The sequence below is a fragment of the Patiria miniata genome, unplaced genomic scaffold, assembly GCF_015706575.1.
Source record: "Patiria miniata isolate m_02_andy unplaced genomic scaffold, ASM1570657v1 HiC_scaffold_13, whole genome shotgun sequence".
Lineage (NCBI taxonomy): Eukaryota > Metazoa > Echinodermata > Asteroidea > Valvatida > Asterinidae > Patiria > Patiria miniata.
Genome location: NW_024037051.1, coordinates 9,943,111 through 9,965,151, shown reverse-complemented (window position 1 = coordinate 9,965,151; position 22,041 = coordinate 9,943,111). Strand labels below are relative to the sequence as shown.

The 22,041-nt window shown below is 41.2% G+C and overlaps 1 protein-coding gene and 1 long non-coding RNA gene across 6 annotated transcripts in view; one reads left to right on the top strand and one right to left on the bottom strand.

Moving 5' to 3' along the window:
• Positions 1-3,374: 3,374 nt before the first annotated feature.
• On the bottom strand, positions 3,375-4,815 carry LOC119721229. The gene is made up of 2 exons (XR_005270164.1): positions 4,598-4,815; positions 3,375-4,077 (listed from the first exon to the last, which is right to left on the bottom strand). It is a non-coding gene; the product is annotated as an uncharacterized LOC119721229 (long non-coding RNA).
• An 11-nt stretch (positions 4,816-4,826) lies between these two features.
• The window catches only part of LOC119721227 (DNA replication ATP-dependent helicase/nuclease DNA2-like), a 45,184-nt gene continuing 27,969 nt past the window's right edge, over positions 4,827-22,041 (top strand). Inside the window, exons 1-18 of one of the 5 annotated variants that reach the window (XM_038191200.1) lie at positions 4,837-4,953; positions 5,563-5,752; positions 6,974-7,027; positions 7,306-7,568; positions 7,611-7,843; positions 8,092-9,851; positions 10,338-10,483; positions 10,857-10,925; positions 12,044-12,205; positions 14,983-15,007; positions 15,309-15,371; positions 15,779-15,864; positions 17,113-17,241; positions 18,722-18,845; positions 19,158-19,256; positions 20,606-20,729; positions 21,216-21,375; positions 21,797-21,991. In XM_038191200.1, coding sequence (XP_038047128.1) covers positions 5,726-5,752; positions 6,974-7,027; positions 7,306-7,568; positions 7,611-7,843; positions 8,092-9,851; positions 10,338-10,483; positions 10,857-10,925; positions 12,044-12,205; positions 14,983-15,007; positions 15,309-15,371; positions 15,779-15,864; positions 17,113-17,241; positions 18,722-18,845; positions 19,158-19,256; positions 20,606-20,729; positions 21,216-21,375; positions 21,797-21,991 — 3,719 coding nt within the window. In that variant the 5' untranslated portion in view covers positions 4,837-4,953; positions 5,563-5,725. Of the gene's footprint in view, positions 4,954-5,562; positions 5,753-6,973; positions 7,028-7,305; positions 7,844-8,091; positions 9,852-10,337; positions 10,484-10,856; positions 10,926-12,043; positions 12,206-14,982; positions 15,008-15,308; positions 15,372-15,778; positions 15,865-17,112; positions 17,242-18,721; positions 18,846-19,157; positions 19,257-20,605; positions 20,730-21,215; positions 21,376-21,796; positions 21,992-22,041 lie in introns of all 5 variants that reach the window. The other 4 variants (XM_038191196.1, XM_038191199.1, XM_038191195.1 and 1 more) reach the window with 4 other exon arrangements.

The window sequence follows — 22,041 nt, the reverse complement described above, 5'->3', positions numbered from 1 at the left end:
TTGGAAATGTTGACTTGTTTTGACTTTTGACCGAAAAGGTGTTCCTGAATGGGAATAAATTATGTGCTTGGCCGGTATTGAACAAACCCATTTAAGACCGGCTGGGGGCGTGGTCGCCAATAATTTCCCTCGTCTTCGGAATCGGGCTATTATCAGTCGCCATCTTACTTTACTCATTATTTTTCTTCGTGAGCGCGTATGACGTCACATCGTCAAAACAGATGCGAGTAATTCTACACTTTTATTGGTTAATATTCACAACATGTATGACAATTTCTCTACCAAATCGGTAGACAAAATGTAAAGAAAAACACAAGCATACTCCACGAGATAGTAAAGGCGTGCCAGCAGGGGCGGCGGAACCGGGGGGCTGGGGGGGGGGCATTTGCCCCCCCCCCCCCCTCGAGTTTCTCAAGTGCCCCTTTTGCGGCCATAAATGTGCCCCCTCGCCTCGAGCATAAAAGTGCCCCTTCGAGATAAGAAAAATGCCCTTAAAGTATCTTTCTATTTCTTAGAAGTAACCATTTCCCAATAATGGTATACATATAGATAGTTTTGATATAAACGAGGAATATGAAAACAAAGCCGCATCATACGCCCTGAAAAGGAGCACAGTTCGCGCAAGGACTTTAGTTAACCATTGGTCGACTAACGCTTGCCCGAACTCTGTCTAGTCGACGACGGTTAACTACGCTAGTCGACTATTTGGAACCAACCTACTGGGGTTGGTTGCTTCGCTGGTAACCATAGCCGCGCGCGTTCATAACGTACAGCAGGGAGCCAGGATCCAGACGTTTTGCAATGACATTTTGACCAGCGTTCGACTAGAGACGTTCGCACTTTGCTATTAGTGCGCAGGCGTAAGGTACGTCACAAATCAACCACTAGTCGACTAATGGTCCTTGCCCGAACTTGGCCATAGTTAGCGTATAATCATCAGTTTTGAAGAGCGCCCCTGTGTTGGAAGATGGTACCAGCCCCCCCCCCCCCAGCCCCCCCCCCCCCCCCCAGCCCCCCCCCCCCCCCCCCCCCCAACTATTTGAATTTACGGAGGCCAAGTGTCCGGTGAAAAACACGTGTCGACCTTTTAGCACGGATGTGCAAAAAAAAATGCTGAGCAAGTGCCCCTTTTTGGTGATCCCCCCCCCCCCCCCCCCCCCCAGTTTCAAACCCGTTCCGCCGCCGCTGCGTGCCAGCATCCGGGGCGCAGGGGCGCCATGCGCACCTTGACTCGTTACTTGACTTCGTGACACACTTTTTATCTTGAGCTTCGAATTTCCAGGACTGGTATAAAGAAACGCCTGATCATTCTAATCATGTTGATATGCCGTTTCTTCTCAAAATGATACGTTTCCAATTTGTAATAGAAATCGAGGCATAATTGTGAACAGTATACGACCTTTGAATTTTGTTGTTCATTTCTTTGCCACATTACATATGAATTTGTTACCCCCACTTTTGTTCACTTAATTTTACAGTTTAAATCTGGCGCGCAGAGTACCACACAGAGGTCCAGGGCTACATAATCGGATTAACGCTGGCCCTGTGTGGCTGTGCGTTCAACCCTAAAATGTAGCCCGGCACATTCCATTCATAAAATGGTTAAAACAAACCTATACATGACAATGTACATATAGGATTTGTGCACATATCGATGTGAAGGTATGCCTGATAGTACAACTTCTTGTCCGATTTTGTCAAACTTGATATAAACATCTTATTTCATTTTTGCATTCTTCAAGAAATCTGACGTATACACTAACGTGTACATGTATATATCCTCCCCACAAACAAAATGGTACAGCCCAATAAACAAGCGCACGTTCTTTCCATCACAAATTTCTATAACTTCCTTGAAGTGAACAGTATTCAGATCAAAAATTACATTATTTTAAAATGAAATAAACTCCTAAAAAGACCACAGCTTTAATGCCAGATAACTGATTTACAAATGGATAATTTTTAAATGTCTTATCTAAAGTAGAATTGGAGAAAACGTGTCCTGAAAAACAGGTGATGAGCAGAGTCCAAGATCATGAAACGCGTGGTAAGCAATGGTACATCAATGTAAGTCTCGAACGATGCCTTATCTATCGAAAGGTGTCATTGGCCACTTTTTTCTTTGTGAAAAGTATGGTGGTTTTTTTTCAACCAATCATAACAAGTTTAACATGTAAGGAAAGAGGAGGAGCTAAGCTATTCGATTCCGTTTTTCTCAGAATATACAGCTGAAGTAGAGCTGAAACTTCATCAGGTTAGTTGTTCAGTATCCTTTCTTTAGATTTTGAACACTTTTGTTGCTTCAAACGAACAAAATGCACAAATTACAAATGATGGACTTTAGCTTTAATCTTCACCATATATCCAAATAGGTCACAATGCTTACTGTGCGCGCGGTGCGCCACGGACAGCAACAAACCAGGTAATTTCGCAAAAGTGCCGGGAGTGATCAACGTTCTCCAAGTTTATTCTATACGTCTGTGATATGAATAAAGTGACCGAGACCTCTTTTGGTTTGATACTTTCGTTCATGTTGGTCAGTTTGAAGAAAAGGCCTTATATCGTCGAAAACCGGTCACGCGAGGATAAATTAACCGTGTTTCCATTTGTTCCAATGACATGAATAAGGTTTATCGCAAATAGCTTTCTACCAACAGAGGGCGCCCTGTTGCAAAGCATCATGGGATGCAAAACGGAGCATAACTATTTTGCAGTCCCGGATGTTGAAGCGCGCATCGCGCAACCAACACAAAATGACGGCTGCGATCACACACGAAAACTTTGAGCGATCGATCGTGTAGTGTAGGGCCCGTTTGGTTTCGATAAAATTAGAGTCAAGAGTGTTTTTTACTACTCAAAATGACCTTGTCAACCTAGAGCAGACTTCTCTCAATATAATGACACTTTTGTGTAATTTTTGAACAGTTTCTCGGAGTAGAAGTGATGATTTTCCTGCGCGGTTTACAGTGGTGCAGTGCGATTCAGCGCGCCTTGCCATTCACGGTACATCGCTCAGTGATTGCCATCTTTATTTTCGTGTTGCGTTTTGTTGTTATCATCTTCATTCCCCCCCCCCCCAATTTTTTTTTATGTTAAACAGGTTTTCTTGTATTCGTCCAAGTAAATTTGTGCCAATATTGGGGATACCGGTTATTTAAGAAACACAGGTCATATTTGCCAAGTTTTTAAACTTATCCAACTCTTTTTACGAGAATCTGCTCAAATATTGCCAGCTTTTTAATTAAGAAACACGGCTCATATTTGCCAATTACTTTCACCTATTTATTCCAACTGCTGTTTTGAGACTCGGCTTTTTTTTATTTGAGGGCATCGGAGGCCATATTCCTTGATATTTTGACAACTGTTCATACAACTCTTGTTATGACACTCGAGTAGGCTTGCATTTGCCAGTTTTATTTTCAATTTTCCAGGGTTTTTTTTTACTATTAATTCAACTCTCGTCAAGAGACGCAGGTCATAATTGCATTTTTAAACAATGTTCATGTACTTTTATAAAACATGACTTGATCATTTCAATTTGCATTTTCTACATCCTTATTGTGTGCAACTTTGTTCCAAATTTTATTTACATTATTTTTAATTAAACATGTCTCTTATTTTTATGAACCTGCAAAACCTTTTACAATTTATATAATTTCTATTATCATTATCATAAGTGAAGACCGTTCATGTACATGTAGGTTCATGCCATTTATAATTTGTTTTATTTTGCATACAAACCTGGAGTAAGAATGAACAAAATAAATAAAAACTTAAGAAAAGGTACAGCAAAGTTTTGATTTTCTCAGATGGCCGGCAGTGGTGTAGTGAGATCCAATACTCGCCTCTTCACCGGTGCTCTTTACAGTGTCTCAGGAAGGTCGTATCCTCTCAAAAATAAAGATGGGTGAAGTTCATCAGGATATGGCTGGCCGTATTTAAAGTGGTTGCTGCAGACTGTAGTCGATGATTTTACTGTGAAATCCTGCCGTTGGGTCAGTTGGGTCCAGAGAGGGAAGTGTTTCTTATCCCTGTATGAGTGGAATCCGAGTGTGTTTACATGCTCTATGATGACATCTATCAAGAGAAGGGGAAACGTAAGATAGAGATATTTATTGTTTGATGACGGAGAAAAAATAAACCACATAAGACTTCGCAATAATTATTATGAGTAAAACAATGGAGTAGGCTAGCTAGCTAGGCCTACTACAGTACTAGCTGACTAGGACAAATATATACAAGTGTGCATGTATTTTTTTTTTTTACATTTTCGTGAACAGAATATTTTATATAAACAATCATTAAAAATTGTCTGTAAAGGTCACACATCGTTCGCTGACAGAAGTAACAATTAAACCATTATAAAAGCCACATATTTTTCCGATACGAAAAGAGTCATAAAAAGGAGCTTTTGAGGGGCACAGAAACTCTAAATGCATTGGCCGACACAGTCATGACAATGCAGAGTGTCCCGTGTTTCCCCGGTCGCGTGCCGGTCGTCGGCACATCGCGATCGCGTCGGGTCAGAACTGCACGTGAGAACATTTTTTTTCTGTACAACAAAACAACTTTGATTTATGTATAACAAAGATCATACCTTTGTGGATAACAACAGTCATTATTGCAACCCAGAACAGCACAATAATCACCTCCCATCGAACACAAAACGTCAGAAAAATGGACAGCCAAAAAATATCGTACACACCGCACCGTGCATGCCGTGTGTACGTTTTCCCACCGCCGTGTGATGGCGCTGTTGCTCCGATTGCAGCCCCATGATCCTTTGCGGTTTGTATTTGCGATAGTGGGCGCTGTACACTTCGCGCATGCGTAGTACTGTATGCGTAGTAATGGCGGCCAACACGAACTCGATGACAGAGTCATCGTACGTTTCGCGTTGAAAAAAACCCAACAACTTTTGAAATAGTTTTTACTATAATTTATATGCAGAAGGTGTTCTTTATTGCCATTTCTACCATAAAGCTGTTTTTGATTTTCCAAAACTTCTAGTTCTACCAAATTTGTTGACGCTGGGTAATTGACGATAGCCCCATGGGCTTTTTACTGGACTGCCTCCGTAAACATAGGCCACACATCCACATGTACAAAAATCGTGTCGACTTTGCCAAATTTAGATTTTCACATTTAGGCTTAGTTTGTAGGGGTTTTTTGCTTTAGAAGCATACTCACCCTCTTTATAGGCTAATCAGAAAGTGCTGCCTTTTTTAGATGTATATTTTTTTGTGAAATTTCCAGATTCATTTTTACACGTTTGCGTATCAAAATTTCAACATGAAATTTCACAAAAATTAGACATCTGAAAAAGGCAGCACTTTCTGACTAGCCTATAAAGAGGGTGAGTATGCTTCTAAAGCAAAAAAATCCTACAAACTAAGCCTAAATGTGAAAATCAAAATTTGGCAAAGTCGACACGATTTTTGTACATGTGGATGTGTGGCCTATGTTTACGGAGGCAGTCCAGTAAATAGGCCACATTTATGGGGCTAGGTTGACGACAGTTGAAGTTTGTTGACGCCGCGCTGCTCTTGTCCATGTTGTCAGGTTGTTGAGGCTTGTTGACACATAGGACCTGAGGACTGGGTTCTGGGCATTGGAAAGATCGCTTCTCTTGTCGCGATCACAGGCAGGACGAGTGTCGATTGCTCATTCTCATTGACACAGTGTGACACTCACGAGCCTTCTTTTTTTACCGACTGATCCGATCATGGGCAAAACGCTTAAGAAATCAGAGGTAAGTCTTGGCGATCGTGAAGTGTAGGGCCCGGTTCCCAGGTTCCTAATGGAACAAAATCAACTTTGAAATTAATAATGGTCCTACCAAACTAGTTGGCGACATTCTCAATAAATAAGTATGTCATCATGGTAATAGATGGAGGGCAGGGTTTAATTTTTAGGGAAATTTGGGGGTAAAATGATGAAAGTGCGGCAACAACACCTTCGCAAGTCATGAGCACGCATGGCGCGCTGAATCGCAAGGCACACCGTGCGGGAAAATCGTGATTTCTACCCCAAGAATTGCAAAACGGTGTCATTAGAATTGAGAAAAGTCTGCTTTTTATTGTAAAGGTGATTTTTGAGCAATAAAAAACATTTTTGACTCTAATTTGATCAAAACAAAACAGGGGCCCTACACTTCACAATCGCCCTAGTCTTAGTCTGAAAATTTGGTCCTAGCCCGACTGCATCTAACCTAGCCTTAGACTCATGAACGTGGCTTGTAAACTACGCCACGCTCTTGTACCATTTTGAACCAAGCGAAATCGCCCTTCCGTGACAAAAACTGAACATTGCTTTACCGTGTAATAAGTACAAATAAAAAAAGTTTCACTTTTCATTCGGATCGTAAGTAAACTTCAGTACAACCATCTTAATTATCGATGTCCACTTGTACCTCAGGTGGCATATCTAGTAATTTGTAGGCCATTTTGAGGGTGAAATCTGATGTTTTTGTTGGGCAATGTTGGGTTTTGTGTCGATGACAAAATTGTGTTGCTCGGCATATACGAATTAGCTTGGAGTTGGACCCTACTATCGCCAGACCATGTCGGAATGTTAAAAAGGCGATAAGTTGGGTCCAAGTTACTCGGACTGGTAATCTTCAGGCTAAATTTGTAGTTTGTCAAAAAAATTATTGCAGTACTATTTGTCTCGGCGTCACCGGTCATGTACCCTTTGATTTTCCTTTTTGAAAAGAGTCGTCAAGGTAAAAATGTGTAAGTCCAACAAAACACTCGCTGCACAATTTAGTGAACATGTTCAGTGCAGTGCCGGAACAACAATGAAAAAACAATCGGGGGGACCGGTTCTCGGACAAATATACACTGCCTTATACTTGCAAAAAAAATGCCTCAATTGTGGCTTTCGCTTAGCCTAGTCTGACTAGTCATGTTTCTTTAATGATACAATATTTACTTGTAACTTACAAATCAACCCTCTAAACTTATCCTCCCAGACAGGAACTGGTGTTAAAGGGCAGACATCGCTGAACAGTTTCTTTTCAAAAAAGGTAAATTTTAAATACACAAATTCATTATCTAAAAAAAAGAATTCTTAACAAAACCAGTTTATTGGGAATATTTCCAAAATTTTAATGGAATACTAGTACTACCCAAAGTTTTCAGTGCAAAATTGATGTTTGTTGACTTTGCCTTCTAAATCTATCAGCTACACTCAATATGTTTTTATTTCCATCACTCAATTTTTTTTCCTTCAAATTTCTACAATTGTTTAATTTGAACACTGCACCAAAACAATCTGAAAAATTGTTTTCCCTTATGTTTTTAGCCACCAGGTGGACAGTCCAAGTTGTTCACTCAGGTCTTGCCTGGCTCAAAACCTTGCACCGCACTCCCTCAAAAAGCCACCGCACCTCTTCCCAAGTGCCACAAACTAGATGATGACTACTCAGATTTTCAACCGCGGAAGAAGCAAAAGAGTCCACCTATTCCAACTGGGAAAAGCATAAAACCTGGAAGAACAATCCAACAAACCAAAGATAACCAAACCACGAGGAAATTTGACCTGAGGTGTGAAAGACAGGGCCGACTTGATAGCCTGCACGCAAGACATCAACAGCAAGACGAAGCAAAGAAAAATATCGAGATAAATGGGAGTGACAATGACACAAAGGCTGTCAGTGTCGGTAATATTCAGAACGTTGGAAACACTCACCAGGACTTATCTGATCATGGCCTTTCACTAGTGTCCAAAGTAAACTCCATGCTGAAAACTAAAGCGTCTGGGTGTGTCAAACCTCAAGACCCAGCAGGCGGTAACTATGGCAACACTGTTTCGCAAGAAAGTCAAGGATCTCCAATTACTGGTAAGAATGTAGTTGGCTTTCAGAACGTTAAGAGAAGTTGAGATATGATGATGTAACATGCATGACTCACACAAGCTTATGCCATGCATGCTTGTGTGTCCCTTACTTTTTTGGAAAGAACAACACAAAGGAGGGATTAGGCAGGGGGAAGGAAATAAGGAGTGTGGCATTGGGTAAAAAAGGAGGGGGGGGGGGACTTATTAAGAGATGGAAAATTAGCTAATCATTGTTGACTTTTTTTTATCCAGTTATTCCAGAAACCCCAGAGGCCATTTTGAACTCTGACAGAACCAGACCAAAATTCACTAAACTACCTCACAAGGATGACTCGACGCCCATCAGAAACCTCGGCACAACCCTCTCAACTTTTGTACCAGAAACACCAAGTGCTGAGCCTGAACGTGTGAACAAAGCTAAAACATTAAGCAGGTTAAGACAAGACAGTACCCCTAAAAGGGGCGGAGTAAGAGCCAAGGGAGTTGGTCTTGGGAGGAGTAGAGATGAAAGTCAATGTGAAAAAAAGTCATCGTCCTTCAAATTGTTTGGAGATAGTGCAGGATTGCATGCTGATGAAGGAAGTGGAGAGTCACAGGATTTGCTTCAAGAGATGCTTGAAGAATTTGCTCAGTCGGCAAAAAGAAAGGATGGCAGAAGTCGTCTGCCAAGTCAACAGAAGTCTCTCGAACACGGTGTCACAAAAACTCAGGGAATTCTGAGTAAAAGTGGTCGTAACCCATTCGCAAATAAGTCAAAGGGATTGGTTTCTAAGCCAAGTACCTTTCAGGAAAGCAGACTAAACCTCAGTGCTGCTAACGTGCCTTCGATAAACTTGAAAAGTCCACAACACATCCACGAAGATCTTGAGGAGACTCTGAAACCTCCTACGGGATGTGATCTTGAAGAAGATGAAAAGCAAGACATTGATCCTTTAGAAGAGATGCTACAGGAGTATGCTGCATCATCATCAGTCATGCCATGTTTGGACAGTACGATTGCCGGTCAATCAACAACAATGTCAAAGATGACCTCTCTCGGAGACAGACCAATGCTTCAGGCTAAAAGGCCGTCCTCCAAACTCTCAAGGACCCTCAGGAAGAAACAGAGATCAGGCAGCAGCCCAGCCAAACATCTGAATCTTATCATGGCTGAGATCGTTGGAGATTCAACATCTGACCATCAAACGGTGTTGCCGGATGTAGTCATTTCCACCGATAAGATTGACTTGGTTCGTGATATTCCCAATCAGAACTCAGTCAACTATCCTTCGGAGGAGGATTTATTTCGCCAAAGTACAGAGAATTCCGCAAATCCCTTTGCGTTGAAACCATCGAAAGTAAAACTTAAGGCAGCAGTCATGCACAAACCTGGTAGCTGTCAATCCAAAATGGCGGCATCCAAAACCTGGCTGACCACGCGCAAGAGATCCCCCAGTAAGGGGAACTCACCCTATGCAAAACGGTTGTCCACCAATCACCCTTCATGGGAGGTTTATAATTATGATACTGACATGTTTACCAAAGAAAATTCTCCATTTCAACAAGGTGACATGATTCCTCAATGTACAGACAGTAAGAAACCCTTCATTGGGACCTCGGCCAAAAAATCACTTTTTCAAAAAGAAAAGGAAAATCTTTTATCCCTGGATAGTGAAATTTCAGAAGGATCACCTTCAGGGTCTGACGCAAGCCCACGGAATCTTGCTGACAGAACGAACATTCTCGACACCACAGGAACAGCGTCGACCGTCATGAAGGAGAAAATCTCTCCGAATGCCGTGAGATTAAAGGAGAAATCACGAGATTTTGAGAGTGCTGGAGCAAACGGCAATAAAACAGTTGAGAGTGACCAGCATCGTGAGCCTGCTGGAGCTGAGAATGACGATGACCTGTTGTGGCCAGAGGATGTCAGGCCAAGTCAGGGAACAGGTGCATTATGGGAAAGCCAACTGAACGACTCGTTACTGGCTGCAATGGATATGGAGTGTCTCGAGTCTGCTGAGAATTCGGAGGTATGTTTACAATTTATAATCTCGTATTACCGCAACTAGAAAAACAGAAAAATACACAATGTTTGCATCTTATACCATGTACTGCCAAGTACTGACACAACACCGCAAAACACTAAAGAAAAGAAAACTTATGACAGTAAAATATCCAAAATGTTAGCATCTTTTTGTGCTGAAATATCTGTAACATTGAGGTTTCTGCCCAGAATGACACCACAGTTTTGCTCATGAATATGGAAATTTGCATTTGCATAAAAACCAAAAAGGCACCAAAATACCCTTGAAAATGGCAAAAACGAAAATTGAAAATAAGGTTAAATTGGACACAAAGATGCATTTTCAAGGACTGCATTAAAAAACTTGCATTGCATGAGCCCTGTAATTGCAGACAAAAATAGTTTTGTGGCTGATTGGTTTGATATGTTTTGAGCAGGTAAAGGCAATTTTTGAGAAAATTTTGACAATATCTTGGTATATTTTTCATTGGAGGAGAATCTGGACAGCATGGAAGCTCAGGTCACAAGAGATTTCAATCTTCTGTCGCCCTTTAAGAGCGTTTCCCAGCAGAAGAAGGAGGCATCTCTACCGGCTGACTTGAACCGTTACAGGGTTACCGGCATTCAGGACTGCGGAAGGTACTCGGGAAAAGAAATGAAGATATTAACGGCGTACAGAAACGGAAAGGGAAATAATGTACCAGAAATAGCCAAATTGCTTCAAATGGGTTCTGATATTTATGACAGCATTGGTTGGCCGACCATCGTTGGAAATTGACACAAAAAAATTCCACTTTTCTTGAAAATGACAGCACACCAGGTGCCGTGATTTCACAGGATGCTTGAGACTGTTATTCACTTACAGTCAAGTAAAGTATTTCATAATAATTTGGTAGCTTGGTTTTTTATGTTTGCAACTGTTGTATATATTACCTTTTGTCACAAATCATTCTATGAAAAACTTCTGAAATCAAAATTAGGTTTTAAAAAAATGTTTCCAATTATGTTGCAGCGAGAAGGTTTTACAGTTGCTTTGCCTGACTGAACACAAGAAAAGAAGTTGTCGACTTAAAGGAACTTGGTAAGTGTGATTCACTCAGCTGTCAAAAACGTTAAATATTGTTGGTTTATCACATTTATTTCACTAAAATTGTCAAGCATGCAAAGTTGTGAGGCATTCTGGTAAAGTGAGACGAAACTGGGCAGAGGTCAAAATGAGGGTTTGTGGGTATTAGGAAAGGATAAAATTCTCCTTACAATACCGTGTGTTGCACTCCAATCGGACAGAAAGTTGGCATTTATCAACATGTCACCAAAAAAAATGTTGATAAAAAGGCCTTGAAAGTTTCAAGTTTGTATTTGTAAAAATGAAAGATGCCAGTTTCCCTGAGTTAAAGACACTTTTATTCCACAATTTTTTGACTATTTCTTTAAAATAAATATAGTAGGCATATCAAAGATTACAAAAATCAATAAATCTACAAATTGAAATTTTTTTCCCAAATTGCTTTTTGCTTAATAGCATTATATAAACATTATATAAATTACGGGAAACTTAGCGCCAATGTATTTGAATTAACTAATAGTTTCAATTAATAAACTAAAGTTCACAGGGGATGCATTATGACCATAGAGCTATATTTAATGTGGTGTGCAAAGTAATGCCTGCTGGGCGCATCCATTTTTATGCACAAACCTATGGAGACCTAGAAATTTTGTACAGCTATTTGCATATCTGCGTTTGTATTCCATACCGGTGCGTTATCGAAGCCAATATGCCCCAAACTGAAATGCACGATCAGCAATGAGCATGTCATTTTGTTCTATGCAAACAGCGCAACGTGTGCGCATATTCGCTGCAGATACTTTTTGCCGTCACATTTTTTTGAACCGTCAATGACGCGCTTTTGTTTGCGTATGTTCTACTTGCGCGTTGCATGTAGAGTATACTTTCAAAATTCAATCCATCTAATTTCATTGTGTTCTACAAACACGCACATTGAATTCAAAATGTCTGCGCCCAGGATGGCTTCAAAGCGTCTCCCCGCGTAGAATGACGAGTTAGCGCTCTAGTAATTTAATATAGCTCAATGATTATGACTCAGTATGGAATCAATTACCTAATATCCTACATGCAAATTTGCCTCTTTTGCACTGACGGGCAAAGAAAGGTTTTCAGAATTTTTTTTTTTTTCAAAGGTTGAATACACTTGTTGAGGAAGGGGACACAGTTGCCGTTCATGGACGGTTTGACTCGGCCGGGATGTGCACCGTAGACCAGCAGAATAACTTCCTAGTGGTCCACCCTGACCGATTGCTTACTGGCACAAATGTCTCGCGCAGTATCCGATGCATGAGAAGGTTAGCTTTCCTCCAATAAATCCAGGACTAAATAATAGAGGGCACTTTGGCCTACCCCAGAGGGCCAATAAGGGCATTGAAATTCACTAATTGACTCTGCGCAATAAACATCATTGTTAATCTCCTCTGATTTGTCATCGGACTTATGATTTGTTTTGTGATAGACTCGGGATCAACAAGAGATTGACACAACTACAGTGTATGGACCTTGAAAATGAACTGAAATAATGTTGAAACCGAAAAAACCCCAAAGTATACATTCTCATGCACACAGTAGGGCTGAGTCAATTCGAATAATTAAATATTGGAATATTCGACCTTCCAATCGATCGAATATTCGAATATTCGGTTATTTGGCCATTCCAAATTCCCTCAAAAGCAAAAATATGCCATACATGTACATGTAGTCAACGTACGTGCGCACGTCAGCATGCCATGCATGATTTCTTCACAGGTAAGTCAGGTATTTGACAACAATCAGTTGTTCTTCAGTCGTCAGTAATTTAAAGATTAAACAATAACCAGAGAAGCTAGAGTGAAGGATTCCTTGTTTGCATGGGGACGTATTAAGCCGTGAATCCCAAACACGGCGGGTGGCGTCAGCTATTGTGACTATCCGACCCTTAACTCGCAAACAGGAACCAAGCATATCATTACTGGAAGTTTCTTTAAGTCTACAAAACGGTGTACTTCCTAGTCACAGTATTGAGGATAACAAAATCACTTTTATAATAATAACTCGCACTTTTGTCACCAAGAATTGAGGAAATGATTTTATATCATTTTAAATAAACTTATTCTCAACAACCAAAAACTCCAAGAAAAAAACCTATGATATTTAATGTCTTTATTTAATGAAATATGGGTCTTTGAATTGTAAATGCATATTTAAGTTTATGCAAATAATGGGCGTGGGCGCGGCATACACACGCCCCAGCTTGACACGTGCAAAGCAGTATTTCATTGTTTGCCCACAGGGGATGTATTATAAGCTGTGTACCCAAAACACGAAGGGTGACATTTCAGCAAAAAAAAAATTAAAAAATCGCCAGCCGAGCTCCGTCGGGCGCATTGTTGGCGGGCTAATTAGGGCACAGGTGCGCTGACCCGGTTCTTTTGTCTGGCTAAGCGCGTGCTCTGGAGATAACTTTCTAACAAATAGGCCACTGAAAGGTTTGGATATTCCAACTTGCAACATTTTGATACATTTTGTCTAGCTGTGGTTTTCTACGCTGGGAATCAGGGGTACGGTGCGGTGAGTTGACCGCAAAGTCTGTCTGGCGAAATAAATGAGAGCTCTTTTGAGTTTGAAATCCTCTCTGTTGTCTGCCCTTTTTCTTGCGTTTTGCTCGACTTGGAGGACATAAGCCAGAGGTTCCCGCTATTATTACTGAAAGTATAATTGCTGAACTAGTTTTTGAAGTGTTTATGTATGTTTTATTTGTGCAAATATTGGGTGCAATTAGCAGACTAACCCAGCGAACAAAGCTGACGGACAGCGAACGAAAATGTGTTCGATAAAAGGGTGCTCTGATCAGTTAGAGAACTAGATTATTTTGTACATGTACATGTATATAATTACGGAGGCATTGAGGCGAACATCTAACAGCCATAATAAATTTACCCCTAAAAGTAAACAAGAAATTCTTTTAGAAAAATCCCAGAGTCTGTAACGTAAATGAACCAAGGTTTTCAAAACATTTTAATGTAATGTTGGGGCTCATGACAAGTTTTCTACAACACCGCCACGTGCTGTGGGCAGCATACTGCATGCAAGGCGATTACCTATAACCACGTGCATTCGACACGACTGAACAGGCGATGGAAAACTTTTGGGGGAATTGGCTTCCCTGTATCAGTGTAATGTACCGCTTCTTGTGTGACCCTGTGCGAGCAGTACGTCCTCAAAATAAGTACATGAAAACGGAAAATACAAAGGCCCACACAGAAAAAAGAAATCAAGTTCTTTGCATGAGATTGCAGAGGTCTTCTACATCGATGTTGGCATGCCATTTTTGCGATGTCAGTAGCCGATCCAGTAAGCCCCTCCCACTGCGCATGTGGGCAAATTAACACGTGCTCCTCTCCAATGCCACGCTGCATTTTCCTATGCTGCACACATGTACATGTAACACCAACGCGCGTGGAAACTTGCCAGGATCGCATCGGGGAAAACAGCGGCGGTTTTCTTTTGAAGTAGGGATTGTAAGTAGGACAACTACAAACAAAAATACGGACAACGGAAACGTTACTACTCATGCTAGAAGTTTGATATGAAAAGGTGTCAGGAAGTGTTTTGTGAAGACATGAAAGACAAAATGTCTTGTTTATCTTGTCGGAAGCATCAGTGATTGGTGTTGCAGTCCGGCGTTAAAAAAATGGGTTGGCTTTACTGCAAGCACTCCCAAAGCAGAAGTAATATATGTATGGCATTATTGCTTGGCATATATACAAGCTACTTTTATGGGGTTTTTTGGCAGCAACTTGAAACTTAACTTTGAGAATACACTTTTGTTGTTAAAAAAAGAGTTTTTTCCACTTTTTTATTTCATTGCATATCACCACCGAATATTCTTATTCGAAAATAAATATTCGAATATTCGATTATCGATCGAATAACCGAATATTCGAATATTCGGCACAGCCCTAGCACACAGCCTTTTTTCGTCATAACCACCTTCATGTTTGGACTTGGGTATTTTTGTTTCTTCTTTGTAAACTGCATCAACTCATTTTCTTTGATGACCGATGATTGTTTTGTTTTTGTTAAATCCTAGGTCTGTGCTTAGTGAAAAGTTCAAAGTAAGTATATTTGATGACAATTGTATCTGGGATCAAACTGAAATGTTCTGTATCAAGTCTTGAACTTGACATATGTCGGGGTGTTATTTCAATTGCTTGTGAAGTTTTAAGTGGGTCTTCTTTGGAGATTTTTCACTGAAATTGAAAACACTCTGCTGTGATTAAACGAAGCAAATAAAATTGTCTGAATCAGACTCAGCCAAAGTTCGCAATTATTCAGTTGAGATTATTCAATTATTTGAGTTGCATAACCTGAGATGTCTTCACTGTCTACATATCACTAACTGATATTCTTGCACAGGGTATGGACAGAGCTAGTAAGCCCATGCTGCTAGGAACGATGCTGCATGAAGTCTTTGACAAGGTACGCTAATCACGTTTCCATTTGCCGTAAAAATTTGAAGTTGCTATTTTTAACACTTTGCATCTTTCAATGACTTAGCAATGTAATTCAATATCTTTGTGCTCTGTAAAAATTAAATGCAGCTAAATGTAACTTTTTTCTTGGACCTGACATGCAATATGGATCTGTGCTAGCAACAAAATGAAAAAAGTAATTTTTAAATATCTTCCACAATTTCAAACTTTGATTGCTATTTACAAATGATCACACTGGGCAACTGCGCCTCATTTCAACACTTTTCTCTTCCAGAAAAACCCACAAAGAAACAAAACAACAAAAAACAAAATAGAGCAAAGAAACCTTCAACCACAACCTCTTGACTTTTGTCACTCAGCTATTTTAAAGTTGCTTTTTAATCATTATTTCAGGCAATAGAAAGAAGGAACTTTAACGAGGAAGGTCTGCTGAAGATTGTTGACAGGGTCTCACACCAGTTGGCGTACCTCAAAGATATGTGAGTAAAAAGGATATCAAGAAGTTGGGATTCAAGCAAAGTGTAATTGGATCCGCTCACATTTCCCTGTATATGGCTGGATTTACCTTTAATAGTAGTTTGGTTTTAAAAAAAATTACCTGATCTTTGTTTTACAGACTTTTTTTTATGTTTTGCCTCATGTACATTACTAAAATAAAATCAGCTATGTAAATTAAAAATATGTTTGCACCCAAACTTTGGTTGTATTTCATATAAATATTAAAATGCAGTATTAAGATTGTTCCCGGTCCCCTGTACTGCCCCAAATCACCCTGCCTGTTACTCCCTGTACCGCTCCAAACCACCCTGCCTGTTACTCCCTGTACTACCCCAAACTGCCCTGCCTGTTACTCCCTCTACCGTCCCGAACCACCCTGCCTGTTATTCCCTGTACCGCCCTAAAATTCCCTGCCTGTTACTCCCTGTACCATCCCGAACCACCCTGCCTGTTATTCCCTGTACCGCCCAAAACCTCCCTGCCTGTTACTCCCTGTACCACCCCAAACCACCCTGCCTGTTACTCCCTGTACCGCCCCAAACTGCCCTGCCTGTTACTCCCTGTACCGTCCCGAACCACCCTGCCTGTTACTTCCTGTACCGTCCCAAACCACCCTGCCTGTTACTCCCTGTATCGCCCCAAACCACCCTGCCTGTTACTCCCTCTACTACTCCAAACTGCCCTGCCTGTTACTCCCTGTACCGTCCCGAACCACCCTGCCTGTTACTTCCTGTACCGTCCCAAACCACCCTGCCTGTTACTCCCTGTACCGCTCGAAACCACCCTGCCTGTTACTCCCTGTACTTCCCCAAACTGCCCTGCCTGTTACTCCCTGTACCGTCCCGAACCACCCTGCCTGTTATTCCCTGTACCGCCCAAAACCTCCCTGCCTGTTACTCCCTGTACCACCCCAAACCACCCTGCCTGTTACTCCCTGTACCGCCCCAAACTACCCTGCCTGTTACTCCCTGTACCGCCCAAAACCACCCTGCCTGTTACTTCCTGTACCGCCCCAAACTACCCTGCCTGTTACTCCCTGTACCGCCCAAAACCACCCTGCCTGTTACTCCCTGTACCGCCCCAAACTGTCTAATCACTCTGTGGTTTTATGGGTTCATTCAAGAGTAAGATACAATGTAATACACTGTAGTACAGGTGCTGATGGGTTAAATCTTCTAGGCTGTTAAATGCTTTGATGTTTGATTTCTTCCCATTTACTCTCGGCCCAGGTATGCTGTTGGAATGACAGAGCAGAACGTTCTTGATGAAGCTCAGGAATATGTGGGAACGATGAAGCAATGGGCGGAGAGATACCTGCAGCCAATGCCTAAGCAGAGCGCCGCGATAGATGTCAAAATGTACGTTCACACGATCAAACTATGTTGTTTAGTCTATTCATGTTTTGCTGAACCAAAAAGTATTCAACAGTTACTTTTCGTGGATGTTGTTGATCTGGATAAGTGGATGAAAGATAGTTGTGTGATTCCACGAAACCTGTTTCAGTTATGGCGGACATGATAGATCGCGCTATTTAGTTTGTGTTAACTCTTTTGTATTCAGCCGATTTACCCAAGATCTTAATAGCGCCCACCTACTTTGTCCGCTAAATCTCAGAAAGCTTATTGAATTCAGCAGGGGATACATTTTGAAATTGGATTCTGTTGAAATCAGCAGGCTTCATATAATTGCCATTGTTGAAATCTGTTGAATTTAGCGTGCTCTTCACTTCATGACTTACACAAAATGACTAAAACTGTTGTGAACTGCTTACTGGCTGGATTGAACAGAAATATACCAATTGAAAAACAGGTAAGATGGCCTGTAGCCCCGGTTGGACTCCGTTGTGTACACACGACAGAGTCCAGGGTATGAAGGTCTGCTGCCATAGCGCAAACAATTATAACACATTTGTTTTCGTATTTTTTCATATTTTTACCTGATGGAGGAAGCTGAAATTTTATTTACATATTCCTTGTGTTCAGAATTATGCCTACGCCTGGTTTAGAAAAGGTAAATAAGTCCACTTACGGGCGCGCGTGCATGCATACCCAGCACGTGGCCGCATACATGGTATAATAAATGTGTTGCATCCACGCAGAAGTCTTCACACTTGGAGTTCATACTGAAAACGTTTTCGACGGCTTATGTCGTTCATGGACATATTTACCTTTTCTAAACCCAGCATAGGCATAATTCTGGACATAATGATTATGTAAACAAAATTTCAGCTTCCTCTGTCAGGTCAAAATATGAAAAAAATGTGGTATAATGTTTTTTTGCTATGGTAGTAGAATTAATACCCTGGAGGTCAGTCATGATGCAATGAAGACGTCGTCCAACCTGGGCTAGAGGGCCTGATGTTTCAACCCTGACAGGATTTTCCAAAAGTCGAAAATGACTTGGGTTTGCACATTTCATGCTGTTGAATTCTGTTTGATTAAGTTGGGTGCCTAATGAACATGTACAGAAGGATAAGCATAAACCATTCAATTACTTTTTGCTTTCTTTGTTAAGAATCCAAGGGAATAAATATGTGCTCGGCCGGTTTTAAACACGTCCGTTTAAGACTGGCTGGGGGAATGGATGCAGATAATAGCCCAAGCCGAATGCGAGGGATATTATTGGCAACCAGGCCCCCAGTCGGTCTTAAACAGACTTGTTTAATACTGTCCAACATATATTTATTCCCATTCATAAATATCTTTTCCGCCTCTTGCTAGTAGTTGTAAACAACTTCTAATATGGAGATTGGCGCCTACTGCGCGATGTACGCAGCTGTGCCGGTGTGAATTTTACAATCATAAAAACTCTTGAAAATGTTTTGATATTGCTACATAGGCCCGGACAGCACAACAGCGAGAAATGTAACATCTGTGTCTCTACTGTCAAGGAGATTGAAGAAACAGTCTGGTCCCCAAGATGGGGGACAAAAGGCAAGGTGGACTTAACAGTAGAAGTCAAGGTGAGTGATATGCATGATTCTGATATGGTCAGATTAAGTAAGACTTTGGTTTGCATAGTGGAGAGTCTAAATATGTAAGGTTTGAATTTCCTAGAAGAAGAAAACGTTTGACAAAAATTACAACAATTTTCTTTTGTATTTGTATTTGTTTTGGAAAAATTTTTTTTGGGGGGGGGTCATGAAACATTCAAACTGAACTATCTAGTCCTATGTTGGTCCTCTTTCAAACTCTCTTAACTCTTGAGTCATCCAATGCCTTGAGGCTATTACTATTCTGTTGTAAGCAAATACAATTGATTGTATTTTCTTCAGATTCACCAGCGGAAACCGCACGGCAAGAAGACTCAGATGACTGTTCCACTAGAGCTGAAAACTGGGAGGCAGACAAACTCTATTGAACACAGGAGCCAGGTAGGTATAGTCAATCTGTATCCCCACAATACCCAGGACATGGTCAAATTGATGTCAAGACTCGTGTGCCAACGTATGTGGGTTTGAATCCTGATGGGGAACATGGTGCTTGTGCTCTTGAGCAAGGCACTTTACCATTATTGCTTCGTTTTTCGGATGGGACGTAAAGCCGTAGGTCCCGTGTGTTGTGTAATGCATGTTAAAGAACCAAGTGGCACTTATCGCTAGGGGACGGGGTTTGTCCTGGTGTTTCTGGCAGTGGCTGCAATATGCGCCGCAGCATCTTGTAAACCCTTACAAAGGTGCTACATAATGGGTCTTAGATTTCTCATAAACTTCATTTACCCGTCTTTAAAAAATAGACATAATTACCAGCACCTTGAGTACCTATTTGTTGGTAGATACCTGCGCTATATTAAGACTCCGGTATTATTATTTTGGCCAAAAATAATCTGAACCAAATACTTTTTGTACGATAACTTTAATACTGACTGCCATTGCAATCTTAGATAGATAAATATTGTTAATTGAAAATAATCTTGTACCTAAATTTGTTTTTATGTTTTTTTTTTTTAATATTCCATTGTAAGTCATTTTTGTGTGAAGGAACACCAAAGGGGGGAGTCCTTTTTAGAATCAAATTTGAATTTGGGTTGAAAAAACGTTATTTGAACACTACTTCTGAGCTATCCACTCCTATGTTTTGAGTTTCCCAAATTAGTAATAGCTTTCTCAAATGACGTCACTGCCTACAGATTGTCACATGATTGTCGCATTTTTCGTGACGAGCATCTGTTGTGCCGAATTGTATTTCTAAGAAATTTTGAGCGAAATGCGCCTTTTTAGAACATTTTGCACACTGCGCACACACGCACCTGATGGCATTGAATAAACAGTTGTAAATTTCCTACGAAGATGGCGTCGTATGACAGGGGCCTATATCAGTGTGTCCCATAAACACTTTTGGAGAACACCAGACTAGGGGCTGGATGCCTCAGTTGGTAGAACACTGGTAGGATATTCATGAGGCCCCAGGTTCAAACCCTGCCTCAGACAATTTCTTTGTTCACCTGAATAATGATGAAGAGTAACCACTGGCCAATCTCTTGGAACCTTTAAGCACAGAAATTAGCCAAGCTCACAATTAGTTGCTTTAATAGCAAGAAGAGGTTACCAACCAAACCTGATTCATGCTTAGCACACAACAATTCTGCTAAGGAGGTTCATGAATTGGGACCCTAATCCGTGACCCTTTGTGATTTACTTGACAGTTAAAGGTGAAGTTGCCTGGACTTACTATCGTCATATCGCCAAACAATTTGTACCTTTTGCCCCTGTTTGTCTCACAGTTAGTGTTGTACAGTCTGATGTTGGGTGATATCCATGACGGCCCGGCTAGTGACCTGGGTCTGTTGCTGTATCTCAAGACTGGAGCCATGCTGTCCGTTCCAGCCAATCACATGGACAAGAGAGGTCAGTTTGGGGTCAACCTGTCCCTGAAAATCATTGTGGTGTCGTCACAAGACCTCACAAGACCTCACAAGACCTCACAAGACCTCACAAGTCCTCACAAGTCCTCACAAGACCTCACAAGTCCCCACAAGTCCCCACAAGGACACAACATATGGCTATAGCAGCTGGATTTGAATCCCTGACCCTCTGATCACGAATCATGAATCCTCACAAGACCTCACAAGTCCCCACAAGGACACAACATATGGCTATAGCAGCTGGATTTGAACCCCTGACCCTCTGATCACAAGTCATGAATCCTCACAAGACCTCACAAGTCCTCACAAGGACACAACATATGGCTATAGCAGCTGGATTCGAACCCCTGACCCTCTGATCACGAGTCACGAATCCTAACCTCTAGGCCACACTTCCCTGCAAGACTCCAACAAGAACCTGAATATTGAGTGTCAAAGTTCCTATTTTTCTTGCTCTCTCGGTGAATAGAACTCATACATCTGAGGAACCAGCTTGCATATTACATCAACCTACGAGCCAAACTAGCCGTCGATGGGACATGGACGTTGCCACGGTTACCAGCTCCAATTGAGGATGACTTCACCTGCGGACACTGCCCGCATCTGGTCAGCTGTGCAATGCTCCAAAGGTAAGACATTCAAAAGTCATAATCTCCTTCTTGTTTTTGTTTTGTGAATTTTATTATCACTTTCTTTCTGAAAGTATGTGTGTTCCTATTTCTCTGCAAGGGAGGGATCAAGAACATTGGTTTCGTTTCCTTTGCTTTTCATTAAAAAATTAATGGATTTTTGAGATTCTGGAGTTTGGCCAAGGTTGCCCAAAAAGCACTCAAATTTGATTCATTTCCTTCAACAAAATTACCCTCTAATTTTTCTAACCTTAGCAAGAACTTTCTCCAAGGCAGAAGCAGTTTGCCTTTGAGAAAGGCTCTGCTAAAAGATCAAAACTTTACACCCCCGAATTTTCTTGATTTGTAAATTTCAGATCACTCCAGTTTGTTACCATTTCGCAGCAGTTTTATTCGTGTTCATTGTTTACTTTCTTGACAGAATTGAAAGCGAGAAAGGTGTTGGTCACCAGCTAAGCGAGGCCGGGTACCAGTTCTTTTCTGAGCAACTTGGCCACCTGTCACCGTCCCACATGGAGTACTTCAGCCGCTGGTACTTACTGTGCACACTAGAGGGCATGGCAGTGGAAAAGAAGAACCACACTAAACACATCTGGTCGACCGCTGCCCAGGAGAGGTAACACACTTTTATTTCTCATATTTGTTTTTTTAGATTCTAATGAATAG